Genomic DNA, 23,637 nt, shown 5'->3' with positions numbered 1-23,637 from the left:
TTTTCAGTGTTTCATCCTGGGAATCCAAAGTCAGCAGCTACTAGTCTTTTTCTTAGCACTGACACATTCCAGCTCTTTCCGCTCTCTTGATAACGTTTCCTAGTCTGTCATTCAGGCAGTCGTCATTTTTAAGGGATGCGTTTTCAACCTTTCTGTACTCACGCTTTTCTCCCACATAACCCTGCGAGTTTCATTCTTCCTCGTACGCTATGTTTTTGCTCAGAGGTGTACAAACCATCTGTGCCTCTAATACAATGTTCTTAAATAGCCTCCAGGCAGATCTCTATGGTTTTTAAGTACTCCTCTTTGCCCTTCAGCCTGCTGTTAACCATTTTCCTCATAGTTTTATAATCTGCCCTTTTAAAGTTTGTTGTTACTATGCTGTCCCTAAAGGAACAACTCTTTCATGATATCAAAACAAAAAGCGTGCAGTGATCACCGTTACCCCACGGAGGCTTGACAACACCTTCCTCTAATAACTTCTGCCTATTACAAGGTAGCTCCCTCTTGCCCATGGCCTTAATTAATCAGGCATTGCACTGAGGACTGCCACAGGAGTCAAGGAAAAGGAATCCTTTGCCATATGGATTGGAATGGCACCAAAGCCACTTTACATCTCCTGACAGAGGAAACACTGCTTTTGCCAGCTGTTGCTTTACCTCCAACAAAAAATAAGACGCGATAGCAGAGTAAATACTGTAGAATTCAATTTTGTGTAATTTTCCTGACTGGTCCCATCCATTTCCTCCAGCAGAAAGTTACTTCCCAGGGCCTGGCTCTGATATTTTGTAGGTTCTCAAAATCTTGAGGAAGCCTACAGGAGATTGCAGTCACTCACCTAAAAACCTGTGGTGTTTCTCCCCTGGTCTTCATGTCTACCCTTGTTACTGCTGCCTCTGGAATGCTCTCAGGAAAGCAGGGCAGACAGGGAGGTCTAGAACATGAAAAATCTCTTTGCAGATTAACACCTCACTCTAGGAATGGGAACAAAGGGATGATACTGAAGAGGCAGTTGATACACCAGCCTTTCAGTTTGCTGAATGCACAAAGGATTGATTTATTGGCATCTTGCCACGGGAGAGGGCTATAGGTTATTAACCAACTTCAATGGACAAATGCTTGCTGAGACTGCATATCATACTACTACTGCTGTACCGAAGGTAATGACTCATCTTCAGACATGCCTGATGTCCTTGAGAATGCAATTGGCTCTACACAGCCAAGTGAAGCATTACTTAGTTTATACACTACAGCACGAGGGAAACAATCAGCTCAAACGATGACATTGCTACTTCCTGCTTCATTATACATCTGCAGCTTCCTAACAGGATTATATACTGAAGTACTGTAAAAAAAGACATTAAGTTCTGTGATGAAACTTAAAAAAATATGTAATTAGAACAGCTAAATACAGGATTCTTGTGTACAGTGTCTGCAAAACACAGCCTTTGATCCACCAAATGATATTTCCTGGAAAAGTGCCGGATAGAAAAACTATCAGAATAGAATTCTGACTCATTCCTTCCTGTTTAGGCCAATGAAATGACCATTTGCAGTTCAACAAATTTGTTTTGAGAAACAGGCTGGAAATATAAGCAAGGGTAGGAACCCCTGGACCACCTGCCCACACGTGTACTTGCTTGCTCATTCTGTCCCATGTCTTTGCAATTTCTGTCTCAATAATGCAGCACTCTTGATGATTCACCTTGATTCCTATCATTTAGAGAAGGATTCTGTTACTTCAAAAGAAGGAAAGGTGACAGAGCATCTCACCTTTCCTGATGACATCCAAGCTCCTTTGCAACATAAAAAGCCTCCACTATAAGCATCCATCTCTGCAATGCTCCTACAGTTCACCAGGTTTGTTTTGGCTTACTGCTCAGCTAAGAAAAGCAAGAACTAACACCACCATCAATAAATGTTTTGGAGTCTTAATGAACTGGGAAATTTCAAAGACTGTATTAATAAACACTGTACAAGATCCCCATATTAGGTAACAGGCCACAGCTACTTTCACCTTGCTCCTCCACAGCACTTCTTTCACACTTAAGCTGAGGAAGCTCCAGAAGGAGAAAAAAAGAAAAAAACAAAACATGCATTCCCCCACTACAGGAGGGGAAAAGGGCTGGGGATGGGGGCAGGGATGAGAGAGAGAAAAAAAAACCAGGAAGATTGTCCATTCCAGTCCTAGTCCCATGTGCTCGCTTTGGCTTCCCCTTTATTAGAAAGTTCTTATGATTGTTATTTTTCCATTACCCATTGCTTAATGCAGATGATTGCTTAAGACAATTTCACATTTCCTTCCTAAATGAACAAATACTTGTTCTCTTTAGTCACAGGTTTCATGAGGAGTTGATGGCGTGTGTAATTTTCCTGGTGTGTCACATTAAGAACACTGAATTTTCACATGACTACTCGACTAAAATGCTCCTCTGCATCACTCACCCTCTTAAGAAATATATCCAATTAGTTATTGTTAGGTGAACTGGGAGCAAAATACAATTAATACAAAGGCCTCCTCCTGGTCAGAGCACCACAAATCAGTCAGAATAAAGGAAAGAAACCGGGTTTCCGTATCTACCTTTCTTTCCCCTGCTGTGTTGCCTGAAGAACAACATGCCTTTCATTGTATTTCCAAGTAAACCCAATTAATTTATTTGCGTTCCAGACATCTATCAGGAACTTGTAGGGCAAGAAGCATGAGTAAGCGAAAGTACTGCACCCAATATTTTGGGGTAACCCTCTTTTTACTAGACTTCAGTCTCACAAGTCTTTCACTAGAAATAATGATTTTTGTTTAAAGGCAGTTACTAACCAGATACAAACAAGACCTCAATCTTATTTTGAACATGCCAAGTCAGCTGCATATCTGGGAGGCCCTCTCTAATTTTAAGGTAAATCCAAATTCCCTCTGATCCTTGGCAAGCATTTATCTCTTGATAGCCGTGTCTCCTAAACTGCCTCACAGCTAAAGTGAAGAGCTTTCAGGCTGTGCAAGAAAAATGTAAGCAAATATATTTTTTGTGCTGACAAACAGAACCAGAAAAGTTGAAGTAAGTAGTCAATGGTTAATTCATTCTTTCAGATGAGTCTCAGCAAGTCAGAATATTTACTCAGTTGTTGAAATATGCCCAAATACTCCTTCAGTATACTGTAATGCTACAAGATTTCTCATGGGTGTGTATATATATATACTTTAATGGATTCAAACAAGTTTTAAGTATACAAAATAAATAGAAAGATTAATCCCTGGGATCCTTTGATTCTGTATTTCTTCTTCCTACGTTTGACTTTTCTTTTTTATATATGCAGAATACAAATTATGTATTTACAAATGTAACATGTCCTCAGGGGAATAATCAGGTTGTCACACTGCACCTCTCTGGAAGTTCTAATATTAGACCAGTGCTACAACATGACTTTAATATCCATTTATAGCTCTGGTGTTAATTTTCTGAAAGGATAACAAATCTTTTTCAAAATCAGGGTAACATGCACTGACACAATTAGCGTGAAATAGTATGCGGACTTGCATCTGATCTTACGCTGCAGGAAGCTGGTATGTATGGAGACAGGTAGCAGTCATAAGAGGCTTCATTATCAGGTGACAAAAAAAATATTGATTTTACACACCAAAATTTTCATTAGAATATCTTTGGACCACTTACAGAAAACATAATTTATTGTTTAATACCAGATTAACAAACTAAAACCAGCTGTTTCACACAGCAACTTCAAATTTGCTCCTCAATGAAGCTTTACAGCCCAAATAATTTTCAGTGTCCTGTCACGCTGCAGAGTAACTGGTTTCATTGCCTTGTACCCTGTAATTCTGCAGCAGTCACAGGTCTTGCTTAAATATGGATACAGAACACACCATACTTCCAAATAATCTCAGAGTCACTAGTCCCATTTCCACCACCTTGTTCTCCCCAATTCCATCAGCTCTCAGTGTTATTTTGAATTTCAGCATATCCTGTCACATAAATGGTATAGAAATGGTCACTTTCAGTGTCCTGTACATGGGCAACTGCAAAATTTTATGACAGCTATAACATTTCTTGACTTAAATTTCCTGTTTACAATTTCCTACTTGAAGAAAACCAACATAATGCTTTTCCACTGCTTAAAGATGAAATACGTTTTTTAAAATAAGCTGTTTGAGATCCCAAATAATTATGAACACATACATAGCCAACCGGAAAAAATATAATTAAAATAACCAAAACAAAACACCACCAAACCACTGAGCCCATCAGTGTAATAACCAAAGTGCACAATCTCCAGGGGTTTAGACATCTTTTTGCAGTAGCTGATACCATCAACTACAACCAAAATTTTTGTATCTGGCTAGCGCAATCAATTCAAATGAATTTGACGCTTCTTAGACTCCATTCACCAAAGACACGACTAATGCTACATGATTTCAGCAGCTGCACTCTCGCTTACTGCAAGGGCTCTGCAAAGAGCTAATCTGCCAAACCACACCTGCAAAAGTTAACACAAACTTTTCTTACGCCATGAGAGAGAAAACTTCAGTCTCTGTCCACAGCAATGCAGTCTCTCTTTCGAATGTCAAGTCAACAATAACAGGTAAAAACCACACAACTGTCAACTAAGGCCAGTAAATAGAGAGGGAATATGTTTTTAGTAATGGAGGACATTTTAAAATGTATTGATTCAAAATGTATATAAGCTGGATATGTACAGGTATATTTTGCTACTCATTTGTGACCTCAAATAGCTTTTACATACATGGTTAAATTCTCTTTCAATATAAAGACATGACATACTGTTCATACAGTTCCACCTGAACTGCAAAGATTTAGCTCTTGCTAGTTTTACACTATGTTGCTCTAGTTGGACACTAACAAAGTAAGAGAAGATGTGGATACCATGCTTCGATTTCTAGGAAAACACTCAATCTTACTCAGATCCCTAGAAGGGTAAGTAAAATATATTTTAAAAACCCCTATACAACTCCTAGTCATCATTTTCCTCATCATCAAATGAGAGAAGACTGCTATTTTTTATTTGCTTAGCTGTACTCGGAGTAGTTGCTTCTCTCTTAGTTTTCTTTGCGTCTTTCATCTTCTTACTTGAACTTACATTGAAGTCCAAAAGCTTCTCTGATGAACGTTTGGCTGGTTTCCTGAACATAATTTTTCCATCAGCAGGTTCTGATTCACCATCTATAACAAAGAGTAAAAGCAGAATTCATCTGCACATGTTTACACACACATACAGACCTTCACTATTATCTCCTCTTTTTCCCCAAGACCAAGATCAGCAACACCTCTGATAGAACAGTCAGGAAAATGTATTTTTTGGCCACAAAGTCTGTACAAATGAACATCCTTCATGCACACGCAGCTGCTCCACGGAAACCAGCCCTTGAGGACAGTTCTTCCTGCAGTTCCTGTTAGAAATGGGTTTTAACTTAGAGAAGACTGTGAGCAGTAGAGCTTTTCCCACACAATCCAGCTGCATCCACTTACCTGAATGGACAGGACAACTTTATAGAATCCTCTAATTCCACTTCACTATTTGTAAAATCCATGAGAACAAATGCAGTTATTTCAGAATTATGATACCTCTTTTAAAGAACAAAATGGTACCTATACCAGACAAAGCTTTTCTTCTAATACACCCTGTCCTGCTGAGACAGCTAAAAAGATTACATGGTCATAAACCTGCCTTTTATTATCACATAGGATTAAAGTTTTAGGGTTTCTTTGTATCTGCAAAATCACCAAACTATTGTAACTGACTAATTCTGCTCCTCTGCATATATTAGAGCAAATAACAATTTTAAAAATAAGAACAGTCCCTTCCAGGATTATCAGGCAGAGGAGGAAAGCTACTGCACAAGTAACAGCATCAAGGCCATATTTCGGGGGGGGGGGGGGGGGGGGGGGGGGGCGAGGGGGAAGATGTAATTGTAAAGTCACGACAGACACAAAGGCTCACGCTGCAGTAGTTTGCAATTTTTAAAATGTATATGAGACAGGATGTTAAAGAACCATAGGTTCTGTGCAAGATATTTTTCCTGAAGTACTTTTGTGAAATTCATGATTCAACAGAAATTTCTATGTGCTTGACAAGATTAAGTGCTGTTTAATTATAACCAATAAATACCTTTTGTCTTTAGCACAAATTCTTTCCTCAATGCATAAGTATTATGGCAGAAGACTTAACGTTTCAGTGTTATCATGCACAGCACTTGCTGAAATACTCTTCAGTGCATACTCCAAACAATACAACTATTAAATCTGGTGTCTTAAGGGTTGTATGGCACAAATTAAGACCATCAACCTCACTCGGAAACTTCATTTATAATTCCTTAAGTTTCACAGACCCTTTTTAAGAAGAAACCTAGCTTAAAAAACTAAGCACCCATTCTGCCAATAACTTCTACAGTACGCACGCAGAGCGTGCGTCGTTTATAACAGCATACTACTATGCAGAAAATACCTAACCAAGTTTTGGGAAAATATTTCAGTACCGGTGTATTAGAAAAGCATTACAATTACAAGGAATTACCAGCAACATGATAAGCATACTTGCCAGTGGATTCATTATGAATTCTGCATGGAAAGCTTCGGTGTTTAGATGCTGTACATGGGATACAGAAGTTTATGAAGTGCCTATGGTAAATTCTGGCAGAGCAAAATAACTGTTCTGGAAAACATATCACACGCAACTAATCAAAATGCACTACATACCATTTGTCTCCAAAGTTGGATGAGAAATTCAAAATATTTTTCCACATAACTGCCTCAATTTTGGGGCTGTGAAGTTAAATATAAAATAAATCCCCTTACTAATTGTTAGTTAACCAGAATATTTGTTGGGAAACCCAGATCTGCTAACTTAAACAAAATCCAAGGCACATGATACAAGCCAAATTCTGCAAAAAAAAAAAAAAAAAAAAGCATCTGTAAGAAAAACTTCACTTATAAGCAGACCCAACTGTCCATATACGGGAGCCAGTCAGCACAAAGACTGTATACAGTACTAGTACAGCTGTGGAAATAGGACTTCAAAGCAACCAGCTACTGCATAAGCATGAGGAGCATCAAAAAATCTCATTGGATACTCTTTGAAAGAGTGACTACTACATTTCTTAGAATGGTAAATTGAAAACCCAAACCCCTAAAAAACAAAAGCATATAAACAAAATAAATCTGATAAAAAACTATGTACTCATACTCCATGTAAAAATGGAAGTCAGGATTTTCAGTTTGACCCCCAAGTCTCCTGCTACCTACGTTTTGAACTGCACAAAAACCATTTCATCTTGTCTCCCAGATGGAGAAACTGATAGGTATCTTTGCAATATGTATTTAAACTCTTAATAAGCAAAGTGCATAAACAGAGCAAAGCTCAAACGCTCCACCAAAATTACAACTAGCTTAGCTCTGACCTCCAGGGCCTCAATACTATTTGCATATCATTCTGCATCAAAGGAAAAGATTTTAAGCTCTTGGCCTGGTTAAACACTGTCAAAATTTCATTATATGCTCAAGGACATTCCTTTCAGCAGGAAGCCCAGGCCAGCTTCCGAGAACTATGATGTTCTTGACAGTGCTTGACAAAGAGTGAAGCAGATGAAGAAACACAGCAGGCCTGTCCTTACCTAAGCAACTTGTGGAAAGAGGGAGAACAGGAAGACTATGCTTTTTGAAAGAACCTGATGTAGCAGCTCAAGAAATTTGTGTTGATTTGTTAAGACTGTCTTTTCTAGCTGGTAAAGCTTCACCTCATCCTTTCTCATTTTACCAGAGTCTTATGTGTCATCCGTCTTTTCTGTTTTTATCAATCACCTCCAAAAATTGGCTTGTTTTAAGCAATGCAAAGAAGGGACTGAAGAAACAACCTCACTGCTGGTAGTTTTTAAAACAGAGCCCTGATAAAATACTGGATCAGTATTACAAATTATGGAAAAAGCAGGATTTCTGATAAACACACTGAAACGTGAAAAGTAAAATACAACCAACATAAAAGCATTACAGGAGAAATAACAAAAGCCACTTCTGGTAAGAGTCAAAAAACTACACTAGCAGTTCAAATTCTGACCGTTCTTAGCCATTGCTGCTTTTTAACCAGATCACAAACCTTTACACTGGTCAACTAAGAGGGGCACAATCAGATGCTGAGCTGAAAACTCACTTCACAAGTGACATCAATTTAAGAAGCAGAAATTTTTTTCTTCTAATTGTAAGTTATATATTATAGAAGAAGTAGAAATGAGGGTCTGAAAAAAAACACTGCTCTTCAGTTTACTGTATTTTTTTTATTTAGTAGTCATTTGTGTAGTTAGCAGCACCATTTTTCAGCAGTTTCTGTTCACATGGGTGAATGAGGCAACAACAGAAAACAAACACCACTAAACTGGCAGGAACAGTAAAAACAATATTTCAAGATATATGTCAATTCAATTTTTTCCCAAACTTTATCATTATGATAACCTGGCCAATGTCTTAATGGTTTCTAAGGTTAGAAGTTCAGGGCAGCCATTTCAGATGATCCTTCTAGTGCTTTCTGGCCAGCCATCTCTACACTTGCTCTTAGAAGCATTTACTACCGGAATTCTGCACACTGGTATTATGAAGATAAAAAGGCCAGTCTTGCTTAGATAGTCACTCTCAATTATTTATGAGGACACTTGGGAAAGTTTTTGTTACTTAAATACTGTAAAATTAGCTTTGATTGAGATTCCTGCTGTTCACAGGACAAAGAGCAGCATGAACTCTGTGATGTATATCTGATTTAACAGCTGCTTAAGCTAAGGAAAGAGCTCGGATACCCAAGACAGCATGGACTGTATCCTCCTTCCCTCTCCCCTCTCTTGTCTTCCCCCAACCCCTGCACATAGAATGAGACAAGAATAGTATTGGACTTTCAATGAGTAAGGACACCTTCTGCCAAATTTGGACATCTGCATGTATCAGAGTACCACAGAGGCCAGATGAACTAGAAAAGCAGTTGAAAAATCAATTTCATATACTATAATTAGTGCTGGGATAAAAGTATTTTGCAGTAATTGCCATCTTTTCTTCTTGTGCAAATTTAGTTTCTTGTAAAACCATTTTTCTTTGCCTTTGAACCAACAGTTTCTATTTATAAAATGCTGCATAAAAATATTAAGCAAAATTACTGTTAATAAATTACTTCTTTTTAAAAAGCCTCTAAGTCAGTCTTACATGGAGAAAAGTATTTCAAGATGGAAGGTCGTTTTCTCACATAGGAAAGGTTCAGTCCTAAATAAAAACGTTCCCTTCGACTATACTTGAAAAGCCAACGTATGAGCTTCACTGAATTTTGTTCTGCCTTAGGACACAACTAAGTGCAGCTAGGACATTCATCAGCTGGCTTTGCCAAATTAATGCAAAAGCGTTACTCATCTGTTAAAGAAAATGCAAGTCACAGGAACTGCTGATGCCTGAAATAAAAAGTATAGCCGTGTCAAACTGGTTATAGGAGAAAATACAGGAGAAGATGTAAACGAGATATGGAAAATCCTAGAGTAACATCCCAAACAAAAGCCTGAAGACAAGGACCTTCAAATGAAGACAATCGCTACAAATACAAAAGAGGAGAGGGCAGAACCTCAAAACTGAGTACCTTCCATGTTTCGAAAAAACTAAGTTTCTCTTCACAACAGATAGTTAGCAGCACATGACTTATGATCTATCAAAGTGCCTCAGCACTGATGCATGGTGGAAAGGAAAATTATCAATTGGAAAATTTACTCCCCTGCTACCTTTTCAGCTTCATGTCATTTCACTAATGATCTGATTTGGGGCTATATATAATGGTCTAGTACCCATTATATTAACTTCATTTTCAACTCTGTGGTAAAAATCGAAGAACAAGAAATGTAATCAAATCATGCAGCATCAAACTTTCCTTATACTTCCCATTTTCAGAATTGACAATTATCCAAAAGAAGAAAAGAAATTGACGTGTTATTCAAAACTCTATTAAACTGGAAGTAACCAGCTGTCTAAATACCTGCCTCTGAGTAGAAATCAATTTAAATCTAGAGGTCAGAATGATAGTGCAAAAATGGACAAAGACTTAAAAAAGCCTTCAGCAAGCCGTAGCACAGTAATCCACACCTTATTAAAAATTTCACAGTGGGTACTCTCCATAGCAGAGGAACATAGTAGCGCTTACCCCTAAGCCAAAAAAAGAAAAAGGAGTCCAAGACCTCACATTAACAGAGAAGGCAGATGAACAACACAAGGATGTACAACACAGGGCAGCGGTCCCCTGAGCATAGTTGTTCAACACTCTTGCTGCCTACTACTGGGGTTTTTTCCCTCCAAACGCAAGTTATTACTGAAGGGCTAAAGGGGTAATAAACAGAGGTGCCAATGTCCCACAAGGACTCAATACTACCATGCTCACCACGTACAAGTATGTCTTAGGAATGTCTTTTTCCACCACAGAAGTTCAGTTACTCTGTTCAAATACATTTCCATTTCACACTGTGTATTCAACTTGGTAGCTCTTTTGGACTTCTTACACAGCATGGACTCCACCACAACAGATTCTCATGCACAACTGCTTCTTTTTGCCCAGCCTTACAAAATCATTTTTCCTCCTACTGTGATAATTCAAAATTCAAGTTGCTTATATGAAAAGGAAACCAATGCTTAGAAAGAATACTGTCGTTTCTTTCCATAGGTTGAAATTTCTCCCAATACTAGGAGGGTGATCCCACTTTTGAAAAGAAATCACGTGACGTCTTCTCAAACTCCAACACCAAGCACATGCATTACACTTCAATAATAAGAGACCAGGAAGTAAGCCAGAAGCTGAACGCATTTTCTCAGAGGACTTCAAATTATATAAACACAGCCCTCAGTCCACTACCTGGTTACACCTTACATATACATACCTACCTGCAGAAACAAACCAGACAGTAAGCTAACCTATATTATAAAAATCAAGAATTTTTCATCTGCTTTTCAAAAACATAAAATTCTTAGTGTATTTTCTCCCACTAATGCTATTTGACTTCTCTATTTATACATTTCTACCATTTAAATTTTAGCACATGCCTCCTACATAGCAACAGCGCAGACCTGAATTTTCGAATCCAAATGGCAGAAAAAGACAGAAACTGAGGATGTCATATTGATAGCTGTGTGCTAGCCTCTCAGTCTGCTCTAAACTCTATTTACAGCCTTTGTAAATAGTCACAATAGCTAACTGAGGAAAAAGTCCACAGCTTCTATGAATCACCGTTCTATTTTATACTTAGGTTCCAGTTCTGTACTCTTACTTATCAAGACATTTTCACTAGAGACAGTAATACCTACCTTTAATCTGTCATGTCTTCTGTCAGCAAAAAATAAAAATAAAGCTACATTTCATCACACCCTGTGTGATGATGGAAGTTTTTTGACTCTCAAAGCATTTATGCAAACCATATCTGAATGATGAATACTGACAGAATTTCTTAACGTAACTGTATTCACCAGCTACAGTTTCACGTCTTTATTGTCTTAACTGCAGCAACCTCTCCCACACCTCTTCCATCTTTCCATTCTTGAAAAGCCTGTTCAATAACTTAGATAAAGCTTTCTAATTCTTTGTAGCCTTGCTGTTTGTTGGCACTATTGTATCATCTGTTATTTTCAACTAACCCATTAATCTTGCTTAATATATTTGCAAGTCACAACACACATCGGGGAAGATTTTAAGCAAGTAATAACATGAACCAGTCCGTTAAGTGAACATATTACTGAGCTTACACACCTGCCATTCCTTCTACTGAAGCACTAACCTGAGTTTCCTCCTTCCACCCACTCTCTTTCATGAACTCATACGATTACCTTTAAGATATCCACTCCACTGTCAAATTTGGCTGAACTAATTAATGAGTTCAGAAATTATCACAGGTGATGTCAAAAGACTGTGTACTAGGACAATGACATACCATAACAAAACAAAACAAAAAAAAAGAAAAAATATTTAAGGTGGTGTTTGGAGGCAGGACGATGCACAATCATGAAGCACAGAACTGCCAGACAGCTTAGATATGTACTCAGCAACTTCAGATTAGGAAACACAAGACTAAATTATTTATCTGAAAAATTCAAAACAACTAATCAAAGGTGGTATATTAAATGGTAAAAAACTGGGCAAATATCAAGCTCCCTTTTATGGGTTCTCTGACTATATAAAGCAAGAAATTAGTATTTTGAAATTCACCTGATTCATTTGACTTTAAGGCCTCTTTGATTTGCTGTTTAATTTTCATCGCTTCTTCAGCAGTCAAGTCCCCTTTTTTCAGTGTTACCACCTGAGGCTGCTCATCCTCCTTGTCACTGCCGTTCTCACTATCATCATCTGCAAGCGGAAGCTGCTCTTTCTAGACAGGAGAGAAATAAAAGCAATTCTGATCACCATATTAAATCACAACAGCTAAGGGTGGGCTAGTACTCTTGTTTCACTTTTGCTGTAATGTTAGCGATGAGACATGGCACAGCTGCCAGCGCCAGGCCCTCCGAACACACTTTGTCCAAATGGCACTCCAATTCTATCACGGACACATAGCAGCCCCTAGAAAAAAACAGTATGGGCTCTTTCAATTAAAGACCAAAGCAGTAGGAACTTGTAAGGTAAGAAATTAATTCCTTTTGTTTGTTATCTTTACTGTACAAGCACTGCCTGTGATGCAACACTAAGAAAATCTTAAATGTGCGAGTCCAAATCTAAATCTTCTATGCTGTACTCAAAACAATGCAAAGGGAAGAGGAGTCCATGGTGGCCTTGTTATTAAAGCTGCCTAACCAAATCACTGTAAGCATTATTGACACAAGAAGACCATGTCCCTGTTTCCACTCTCTCAAACTCGTGCTCTGAGACAGAAGAATCATTTGGAATAACATTTTACATAAACTTGCTGGCATGGAAACTTCAGTGAAACAACATAAAGTTTGGCAATATTATAGGAACGGAAAACTTCCATCTTATAAGAAGTATAGATAGCATTACCATGATCTACTGAAGTTACCAAGAGATAGACAAAATGCAACCTTCCTCAGGAAGTGAAACAGTTCATACTAAGTTTACTAAAGGCATACTTTTATCTCAAATTCCAGGTCATCACAAATAATGACAGGCCTCTTTCTTAATACACCTTCTAAAAACCTTACAAATAGCAGGAAACACATGCAAAAGCACACTGGAAACAAAGAAGAAAAAAAAAAAAGAACGCCTCCAGAAAAGGCTCCCTTTTAACAAGCTGGCTCAAGCCCTACTGCCCCTGCCCCGACTTCCTGGCCATCATACTGGAGTTTGTGTCTACTGACCTCATGTTAAGATGATGTTAACCCCTTTCCAATATTTTTTACCATACTCTTAAAAAAATTTTTTTTTCTTTTCCTGCCCGGGCTTTTTAAGTCCAGTTAAACTTGGAACATCATCACAGACCACTTGGGCACTGACAGGTCGGCACTGGCTTCCTCTAAAAAGCCAATTTCTTCCGGCTTTTGCTCTGCAAAGGGCACCATAAACACCACGGCTACTATTATTAAAAACAGCAAGGGGGAGGGGCACTAAATTTTTTTTGCTGTTGTTGTTTTGAATCTCCAACACAGAAGAAAAAACAAGTTACAAAGCCAGTTCCAGTTAACTTTAAGCAGGTAAACTACAGTTACCGCTCGGCCTACAGGGGCAAAGCCTGGAACTGCTGCTTCCCCATTGCCTGCAGCGGGGCTTCGCCTCCACCTTCACTGTAGGCCCCCGGGGAGGGGGAGAGCATCGCGGCAGAGGAAGCCCATGGAGCGGCGGTCGGCGGCGGGAAGGGAAGCAGGGCCCCGCCACAAGCCTTCCCCCCCCACTCCCCCGACACACACGGGAAGGGGCCGGCGGCGGGGAGGGCCGCGCTGCCCGAGCACGGGGCCAGGCCGTTACCTTGGTTTCCACCGTGGGCCCCTCCCGATACCCGACCTGCCGCTTGAAGCGGCTGAGAAAGGCGGGCTCGGCCGGCCGCACGTAGGAGACCTGGTTCCGTTTGCTCATGGCCGCTGCACACCGTGCTGCCGCCGCCGCCGCCACTTCCCCCCCGCCCGGCCGCGGCCCCCCTCCCACCGCGCGCTTCTGGGCCGAGCAAGCGCGAGAGGACGGTAGCCCTAGCGGGACACGAGTCACACACCACCTCCCTTCCGTACCCCTCCCCATCACGTGAAGGGGGCGAAGGCTCTGTCAGCCAATAGCAGGAGAGAAACCGGAACCGGGAAGGAGGCCATAGAGCGAAATGGCCGCTCCCACGCTGGCTTCGGGGAGGGGGCGGGGCTATGCCGCCTGCGGCTCTTAGCGCCAAATTCAAACGTTCCGCCATTTTGGAGAGGTGGCCGGTGGGCGGGGAGGTGCTGGGGCCGGCGGGGATTATGGCTCCCGGTGTGAGAGGTGAGCGGGATGGGGCGGCCCAGAGGGGGATGAGAGATGTTCCCCCTCGGAGCAGGCGGGGACCGGGGCGGCTCAGTGAAGGAGGCCGCGCAGCACGCAGTGCCCCTGGCCGGGCGAGGGGCGGCTCTGCCCTTTGGGGCTGGCCGTCCCCGATGGGGACATTGCACAGCTGTAAGAACAAACCGGGCCCGGTAGAGGTACGGCCGGGTTGGCTGGGCTCGGTGCCCGGGCGGGAGGGGTCGGTGTCCGGGACTGCGGTCTCGGAGTGCTCGCAGGGCAGCCGCGCTGCCCCCAGTGGTGCCGGGGAGGGGCGGTGGGGCTGGAGGAGCCGGGTGGCCCCTAGTGCTTCCAGAAGCACTTCTGACACCCGTATCCCTAAGGGCTTCCCGTGCTTGATAACGTGTGAACAGTCCTGCCAAGCGGGAAGGCTTTACAAACCCTGCTGCTCTCAGCCGTCCCGCGCTCACCAGTTAGTCTTCTGCAATTTTATCAAGTTTTAATTAGCTGTGATGTTTGTAACTAGTCTCTTAGAAACGTTCAAGTAAGAGCAGTGCTTTAAAATGGGAGCTAAGAATGATTAGCTGAGAGTCGGTCATTTCCCAAGGTACCGGTTGCACAAGTATCTATCAGTCTGGTTTCAGTTTTAAAATGCACAGCTTTTGTTGCCCCAGCTAGTTTTGATAGCATTTGAAGAATAAATAACCGAATTAGAAGTTAGCACATCTCTCAGATGTTGTTGTGTGAATCAAAGCAGGTAGGCTTGCACAGCAGCAGCAGGATATTTATGTAGCATGAGCGTTAATGAGAAGGTTAGTGCCTTTGCACATCATTATTAATCCTACTTTTAAAGGGAACCCCCTACAATAGCACCTGTGCAGTTTCAGAGACTTTATAAGGGCTTTATTGTTGTAATATTTTGGTAAATCATCTTTCACTATAATTTCATTTGCTTTTAAATTGTATTCTGTTTTTCTAGTTAATGTTTTGACTAACCTGCGTGAAATAACTTCATGTCAGATTCACCCTTAAGCAAAAAAATAAGTCACTGCATCTACCTGTGGGGTAATACGTGCCGCCTTCTTGAGATGTGAAGCTGTGCAAAATGATGCTCGTATGAGTAGGAGAGCTTTATGCATTACAGAGTGCTCAGTAATACTTTATAAAAGTGAAAGTAATATAGCTACTCAGTTTTGCAGGTTTAGGAAACTGAGTCTTTGCAGTCACGTCAGTAAAATTATTTCATTCATTATTGTTGTTTTATGCGCAGTGAGTTAGCAATTTTAAAAATATGAGAATATATAATACTATTAACATATATGCTCCTAATTCTCCAAAACACTTGCAAAATCTTATATACCTTAATTTAAGAGAATACTCATTGCACATATGTTTACAGGTGTCTGCATGCTCACATATCAGGACTGGAGTTTCCTCTACCTTTGCAAGAAGCTGCAAACTTTCTGTCAAAGGAAGATAGTTACTAAATATTCTTGTGCTGTTCTGATTCATGCATGAAATGGATATTTATAAGGCTCTCCACTTATCTCCTCCAGTACTGCTTACAGTATTTTCTATTTAAATGGGGGGTTTTAAGCAATAATTCTATCTTGTTTAATTTTTTTGTGTGTATTTCTCTTTTATAGGAGATTTGCGGGAGACTGCATTACCTTTGAACTCACCTAGGTAAAGTAGTATTGGTCTGTTCCTGTATATGAATAATCACATTGTACAAAAAGTAGTACTACTTTGCAAAGGAATTTAAAGTTTGTTGGATTTTTGTGTTTTTTTTTTTTAATATTCTCCTGCATGAGATTGTTGCCTTTCTCGCCTCACTTCCTTACAGGCTTAAAAAAAAGTTCTCTTAATAAAAGTATTTTTCTGAGGCATTGGATTCCTCTTGGAATGCTGCCATGCAATAAATTTTCATTGGTCCACAAACTTTGCAGCTGAACTTTAGAATTTCTTTGAAGTGATATGCCACAGGGAGCTTCAATTCTGTGAGGAAGTCTTAAGCTAAACCAAAAAGCCCTCCAAATATAAACAGTTGCTGCCACAACTCAGAATAATATTATCTAATGAAAAAACAGTTATAACACCCTTGTGCAATAACCGCCTTTTGGGAAAGAATGAACTAAAGTAAATCCAAGTTTGCTGCCACTTCATGTAAGAATTTAATTCTTCAATATTATATTGGTATTTATGCCAGAACTCCTCAAAGCTTTAATATAATAGCCATGCACAGTTCAAATCAAGCTAAATTTACTGCTGCATCCACTTATAAATGTGATAAAATAGATTAGGGAGCTTTTAGGTGTAGGCATTGCTATACTTTATTGGACTCCTGGATCAAGAATTGATTGTTCTTTCCATTCTCGCAAGCAGCAAAGAAAAATGCTAGTAACTTTGTTGCTGGAATGTAGCATCATCACCTCCATTTGTAAAGATTTGTATAACTTCCAGTAGTAAGGAGGATGCTTGAAGCCCATAGTCTTAGCAGCTACTGAAGTCTTTATTATAACATATACATAAACATTACACATAATGGTTTTATGTGTCTCAAGTTCATGGTGAAATGTGTTCTTTTAGAGCTGAAGTTACATGCAACAGCAATAAAATCCACTAACTTCATGATCTTTGTTTTTAAATCTGCCACATTGTTGTCTTTAATAAATCTTTGACTTGTAATGAGTTGATGTGCATGGCTAGAAGCAGTATATTTTCAAGAGAAACCTTTGGATGACTTCACATGCTTGATCTGATTTTTATGATGTAATTTTATCAAACAGCTGATAGATCTATTTCAAAGTAACCTAATGCATAATTATTCATTTAGTGTTGAAGGTGACGCTATCAAAGTTTATGTAAGGGTACGTCCCCCTTCAGAGGGAACTGTGTTAACTGATGGAGATCAAGGCTTGTGTTTATCTGTTCTTTCATCAAATACCATCCGTCTGCATTCGAAGCCTGAGCCAAAGATCTTCACTTTTGATTACGTTGCAAATATGGAAACAACACAGGTAATAACTTCCAGAATCTGATGACAGCATTGCAGTTTTTCCCCCAAATTATGGCAACTGCTACACTAAACCTTTCTAAAGCTCTAATGTCGTCTTTTGCAGTGGTCAGACTGGTACTATATAGTTATAGTACAGAAATGTTGCGCTGAATTCTGCTGTTTAGTAGTCTTAATGTATTTTTTAACTGTTAATTTCTTTAATCAAATTTTGCATTTAAACTGAAATTTCTATTTGTAAATGTTACAGTAACACCGTACACAGAAAATAAAATCCCCTGTTGAGACAAACATAAAAATAGCTGGCAGTCAGCAGCTGATATTAAGGGTGTGATTTATACATTAGGAACTTAAATGTTTATATTAGTTATTTCCTTCTTAAATATTTGCCTTTTAAACAGGTGCATTGTTCATCTGGGACAGGTAATACTAGAAGGAAGATACTTCAATTTAATTTTTATAATATTGTGTTTGAAATTCTGAACATAATTTTAATTCCTCTAAGACTTCAATTCCATTTAATTTCTGTTTAAAAAACCAAAAACCCCCAAAACCCCTCACCCACTGTGGGCAGTTATTTGTAGCTAGGCTATTCTTGCAGGTCTAAGAGAAATATGTGAAAATAGATGAGGCTAACAGCTGTGCAGATTTGTTGAATATACCTTTGTGCAGTGGCAAATGTTGAAAATTAACTAGATTTGAGTGTCATAGGTTCAATGTTGACCTACTGATGGTATAAACCTCATAACCTAATCAAAAACACTGGGCCAAAATTAATATAATATATATGTGAAAGCTGTTACTATGATGCTGAGTTTTATTATTTTTCTTTCAGTTATCAATAAAGTAAAATTTTTTCAGAGGGAGTCATTTATGTCACGAAGACTTAGGATGTATTGTTTTGTTGTGAGAACTCCAGGGATCATGATACATGTCTAATTTTAAGGAATGCTTCTGTTTTATACATTATAAAGTTATGGCATAGAAAACACTGATAGAAGAGACATTAAATGACCGTTGCCAAGTGTCTTCTCTTTCTCTTGTCCCCAGGAGTCAGTGTTCTCAAGTGTGGCCAAAAAGATTGTTGAATCTTGTATGAATGGCTACAATGGAACCATCTTTGCATAGTAAGTCATTTAATGCTATTTCATAGCAGTTGCAAAATTTGAGGAGACTGTTAATGAATAGTTGTGGTTTTAAGTGCCAGAGCCTGCTTAATGTTAGAGTAAACTTTGAAAGTGTTTCCTTAGTGCAGCACAACATGAGGAATGGTACTGCAATATTGAAAAGAACTTCTTACTCTTCTTTCAGAGCAATGTATTTATAGGTGTTATGCTTCTAAATACTTCTGTCTGATAATGCAGATTGTAAACTCATTTCCATTTTATTATTGTTTGTCTAAAAACTAGGAGTTTTATTATTTAGTTGTTTTCAGTCTGTTCCTAGTAAAATGGACGGAAAATAGCTTTACCTTGGTATTTGGCCAGCTCAACTCTTCAGTGAGTCTTAGCTGCCTGTGGGAAAACTCATGAATGATAATTTTAACTTTCAAAACGTTTTCAAGGTAGAAATATATCCATGACTAGTAGCATGAATAGCATTATATTAACTCAATATTTCTTCGTTTTGAAAACTGTGTAAGTGCTTTGGTCAAAAATGCTAACTCAAAGGACTGATCTAATCAAAACCTTACTGGGTTTTTAGCCTAGCACAGCATTTGCAAAACTGAACTGAAGACTACTTTGTCACAATATAAAAACGTGGAAAAATGAAGTGAAATTGCCTTGAAGTTTCTCTAGCGTGATTAATAACTATGGTGGAAAAAAAAAAGATATATTCAACTTAAAAGTATCTTTCTTGGTTTGGGTTTATGCATACTGCTGAGTGACATAAAACTCAATAGATTGACCCAAAAATTAGTTTAATGTATATATTTGAAAGCCTTCATTTTAATGCTGAGTTCCACTGTTTCCCTTTCCAACAGAAATAAGGAAGAAAATGGTGAGTGGTGGGGGAAAGAAAAGGTGATACCTCTAACAGAATTTCATGGTCAAATTAGTTGTTCTCTTTTTATACCTTTTTAGCTGACTGATTTCTCAGCTTGCCTGTCTCTTTTTATCTTCAGTTTAGAAATTTTTTTTTTGTTTTATTTTAAGCTGTGAGTTCTCCTTAAAAGATGCAGATCAATAAAACTTTATTCTGGTTCTGAATTTATCTGACTTTTTTTTTTTTTTTTTTTGTTAGTGGCCAGACTGGGTCAGGAAAAACCTTTACTATGATGGGTAAGTGGATGAGAGAGTGGTTTCTTAATGTATTTTTTTTGTCTTGAGTTAAAACATTGTCCTGCGTAAACACCAGAGATGACACAGATTTTTGTCGTCTTGCAGGTAACTTTAAGGCTTAAGATATAGTGTAGTGCTCAGTGCAGTTGTTCTTGCTTTATATCAAAAAGAGTGAAGTATAGGTACTCTTTATCTATGTTTTTTGAAGATGTAGATTTGTTCTCTGTTTTTAACAGGAGAAACTTTTCAGTTAAATCAAGCACTCTTAGTAAATTTTCTCAAAAATTAGTATTCTACTGGTTTCCCTGTTTGGCTGATATCCCTTGCATGTGTAGAAAAATATTCTAGTATGCAAGGGTCTTCCATATTAAGGTACGGTGGAATTTTTAAAATAACTGCTTCCTACCCCACTAGGAATTCAAGGCCTCTCTGTATATGAAGAGATCCCTTGTAATCTTGTTCTTTTTCAGTGGTGATTTTAAATGCATTAAAATTGTACTTGATTATAGAAAGTTACTGAAATAACCAAAACCAGTTTGGCCGACATGTTTTCAAGGACTACATAGAAATGAACTAAACATGGGGACAAATCTACCCCATCCTTGTGGTTCTTCAAATCACGGTTAAGGTAGCTGTATTGATGTACTTGCACATCCGTATATGTTTTCTATGGAAGTCCAAGTAGTTGATACTGTTTTAGAATTAGGTAACCTATGGATGGGTAAAATAAACTTTCACAAGGATTTTTAAAACGACATATAAATCTGATTATGGAATATTATCTTAGATCTTGGAAGTGGATTTTATTGCATGTCTTCTGTGGTTTTGCCATAAACTAGATAAAGCCTGGTTGCTGAATTCTTCTATAATGACATCTTGAAAAGATCAACCATTATTCTTGAGTGGTACTAACTAATTTTAATAAAAAATCTCTTTAGGGCCATCTGATTCTGATAACTTCACTCACAGTCTGAGAGGTGTAATTCCACGGAGCTTTGAATACTTATTTTTTCTAATTGAACGTGAAAAAGAAAAGGTAAATCTATTTTATACTTATTATTGCAATGAAAGTAATGCCTCGCATTAAAGATGAGCTAAGGCTGTTTGGTAAGCCCAGTGTGTAGCAGTTAAGTTTTCAGGATTATTGCTGTCTTGCATCAAATTTATTAATGAGAAACACTTCTGTCTAGTACTCTACCAAATTAGAGTACATTTTCTTCAGACACAAGTGTGCTTATATTTTGAGCCTAAAAATGCATCTTGGTTTCTGGGTGTCATCTGGGTATCAGAAATGCATAGTATGCAGAATATATATGCAAACTAGTAGCTTCAGATATGCACAAAAAGATACTCACTGTCATATAGTGCAAGACATAATAAAACCAATATGTTTAAAGTGTAAATTACTGTGTTTTCAGGCTGGCAGTGGAAAGAGTTTTCTCTGCAAATGCTCATTTATTGAAATCTACAATGAGCAGATATTTGACTTGCTAGATTCTGCTTCAGCTGGACTCTTTCTCAGAGAACATATCAAGAAGGGAGTCTTTGTTGATGGTGCTGTTGAACAGGTGTTGTCATCTGCTGCTGAAGCATACCAGGTATTTTTTGTCACTTTTTAGTATTTGGATTATTTATCTTGATGCATATTTGGTAAATATTCCTCTTTGATTAAAGCACACAATTTTTTTGCATGGTATCTGTACACCTTCTTCCCCTATCTCCATCCTCAAAAAAAACAGTGTAAAAAGCTGTTTCTAGGCAATGCTTCCTGACTATCCCACACATGTAAGAAATCATATAATTCTGGAGTTTGGAATATATGAATTGCAATTGCAGTAATCCTCCTCTAATGCTTGCCCTACACATCTCTGAAATAACAACAGAAAACTTACATGTCCTGCTAATTATGTGCTGTGTGTTCCAGAAATTGTCAGGTTTATTTCTCCATGAATGAGACACCTACACATAGTACTACTGTGACTTTAATTTTTTTTTCTTGTGTACTGCTAACATATACCAGTGTTGTGTATGTTATGCTTTCAAATGGCAATAGCACTCTTGGAGGAAAGAAGTTAATATTATAATTAGTGGTTTTATTAAGCTGGACTGTAGCTATATTTTTGCACTTCCAAAATACTTCTATTGGAAAAAAAAGTTTAAAAAGTCCTTGAGATTTTTAACAGCTGTTACACTGAAATATGCTTCCTAATGTTTATGTCACCTGTATGTAAATACTGGATACAGTCTGAGATACTTGATATTATTTGACATCTTTTTCATGCTTAGGTATTAACTATGGGCTGGAGAAACCGTCGTGTAGCATCAACCTCAATGAACAGAGAATCCTCACGATCACATGCAGTTTTCACTATCACAGTGGAATCCATGGAGAAAAACAATGATGTTGTTAACATTCGGTCTTCCCTGCTCAACCTGGTAGACTTGGCAGGATCTGAGAGACAGAAAGACACCCATACAGAAGGACTGAGGTTGAAGGTTAGTTCTGTAATATCTGTGGGATCTTTCTTCTTTCAGATCCACTGCCCTGTTCCATCCACCAAATCTGTTCACCTTTGTTGCCTTGTCCTTTTTTTTTTTTTTTTTAGGAAGCAGGTAACATAAATCGATCACTAAGCTGCCTGGGCCAAGTAATCACAGCACTTGTTGATGTGGGTAATGGAAAACAGAGACACATTTGTTACCGGGATTCCAAGCTCACTTTTTTGTTACGGGTATATATCCTCTGGAGTTCATATGCTACTTGGGGTGTGGAAAAAATATGTTTCGGTTGGGTTGTTGTTTTTTTTACTCTAAAAAGGTAAACTTGAGAGCATTTAAAAACTTGTTTCAATATTGGGCAAGTGGAAGAAAGCCTGGAAAATATCTCTTTACCTAAACAGACTTATAGTCGATTTATTGCTGTTAACTGAAGACAAATTTATTTATGCTTATAACTTCCTTTTACATATTTGCAAGTTTTCATCCCTATAATTTGGGTAGTACTGTGTAACACTATGTAATACTTACACATGTTGAAACATTTGACAGGATTTTCAGAATTAGTCTGTGTGCTAAGTGTTGGTATGATTTAGGAATTAGGTAAATTTGCAGTTTCCTACAGGAGAGCTTATGGGCTCTTTTCAAGATGAACAGAAAACAAAGATGGAAGCAGCCAAAGATTTGTTGTATGCACTTGTGGAAATTCTGTGAACAGTAACAAATAATATCTGTAATATATTTTATATATAATATAGTACTTGTAACACAAACACTATAGTATGTACAACATGGTATTGTTGTGATCACAGCAAAATTTCCCAATCGTTCCATCCCTGTTCTATGTAGATCTTAAGAATCATGAGCCTCTGAAGGATTATGTTCTTCCAAGGCAACGCAAAATACATAGAAATTGGAAGAGAATTGCAACTGTATGAGCTGTTACTTTCTTAAGTGGTTATATTTTTAGGTGGTTGTACTGCAAAGAAGTCCACAAACGTGACCTTTTCTATTAGACAGAGAATGCCATTGAGGCTTGTGGGCGATGTTGTGGTACTAGGCTTTTAGCATCTTAGGTAAAACTGTTGCTTTCTCCAGAGACTTGAGAGCTACTTGTCTAATGGCACAGAGGTATTTGGAGACATGCATTTAAAAGGGAGAGGTTTCTCTTATATCCTTGGTCAAGAATCTGTTGTTTTGTCATTTTGTTTGTTTGTTTGTTTGGCAATTGCCACCAGAGGATCAGTTGGAACAATCAAGAGGCTGATGTTCAAAATAGTGTGAATACCAATCTGCTAATGACCAAAATGAAAGTGAAATATCTACTTTATTCCCTGAATTTTTTCTTTTTTTTCTTCTCTCTGTTGTTCAGGTGTAACAAATATCTCAAATTGTTGATTAGTAACATAGAATCAG

At 38.4% G+C, this 23,637-nt stretch overlaps 2 protein-coding genes across 9 annotated transcripts in view; one reads left to right on the top strand and one right to left on the bottom strand.

Moving 5' to 3' along the window:
• Nucleotides 1–14,201, bottom strand: part of KIAA1143 (KIAA1143 ortholog) — a 63,347-nt gene extending 49,146 nt beyond the window's left edge. For 2 of the 6 annotated variants that reach the window (XM_075083464.1, XM_075083463.1), the window contains exons 1-3: nt 13,936–14,184; nt 12,229–12,388; nt 5,110–5,192 (exon numbers count right to left, since the gene is read on the bottom strand). In XM_075083464.1, coding sequence (XP_074939565.1) covers nt 5,110–5,192; nt 12,229–12,388; nt 13,936–14,043 — 351 coding nt within the window. In that variant the 5' untranslated portion in view covers nt 14,044–14,184. Of the gene's footprint in view, nt 1–838; nt 935–3,180; nt 5,193–12,228; nt 12,389–13,935 lie in introns of those variants that run through there. The other 4 variants (XR_012659006.1, XR_012659007.1, XM_075083465.1 and 1 more) reach the window with 4 other exon arrangements.
• Nucleotides 14,202–14,301: 100 nt separating this feature from the next.
• The window catches only part of KIF15 (kinesin family member 15), a 43,163-nt gene continuing 33,827 nt past the window's right edge, over nt 14,302–23,637 (top strand). The window contains exons 1-9 of one of the 3 annotated variants that reach the window (XM_075083457.1): nt 14,302–14,430; nt 16,074–16,113; nt 17,264–17,447; nt 18,494–18,570; nt 19,688–19,725; nt 20,664–20,761; nt 21,144–21,323; nt 22,012–22,221; nt 22,332–22,457. In XM_075083457.1, coding sequence (XP_074939558.1) covers nt 14,319–14,430; nt 16,074–16,113; nt 17,264–17,447; nt 18,494–18,570; nt 19,688–19,725; nt 20,664–20,761; nt 21,144–21,323; nt 22,012–22,221; nt 22,332–22,457 — 1,065 coding nt within the window. In that variant the 5' untranslated portion in view covers nt 14,302–14,318. The remainder of the gene's footprint in view (nt 14,431–16,073; nt 16,114–17,263; nt 17,448–18,493; nt 18,571–19,687; nt 19,726–20,663; nt 20,762–21,143; nt 21,324–22,011; nt 22,222–22,331; nt 22,458–23,637) is intronic. The other 2 variants (XM_075083460.1, XM_075083461.1) reach the window with 2 other exon arrangements.

The sequence above is a fragment of the Phalacrocorax aristotelis genome, chromosome 2, assembly GCF_949628215.1.
Source record: "Phalacrocorax aristotelis chromosome 2, bGulAri2.1, whole genome shotgun sequence".
NCBI classification, from domain to species: Eukaryota; Metazoa; Chordata; class Aves; order Suliformes; family Phalacrocoracidae; genus Phalacrocorax; species Phalacrocorax aristotelis.
This window is presented reverse-complemented; position numbering and strand designations above follow the sequence as displayed.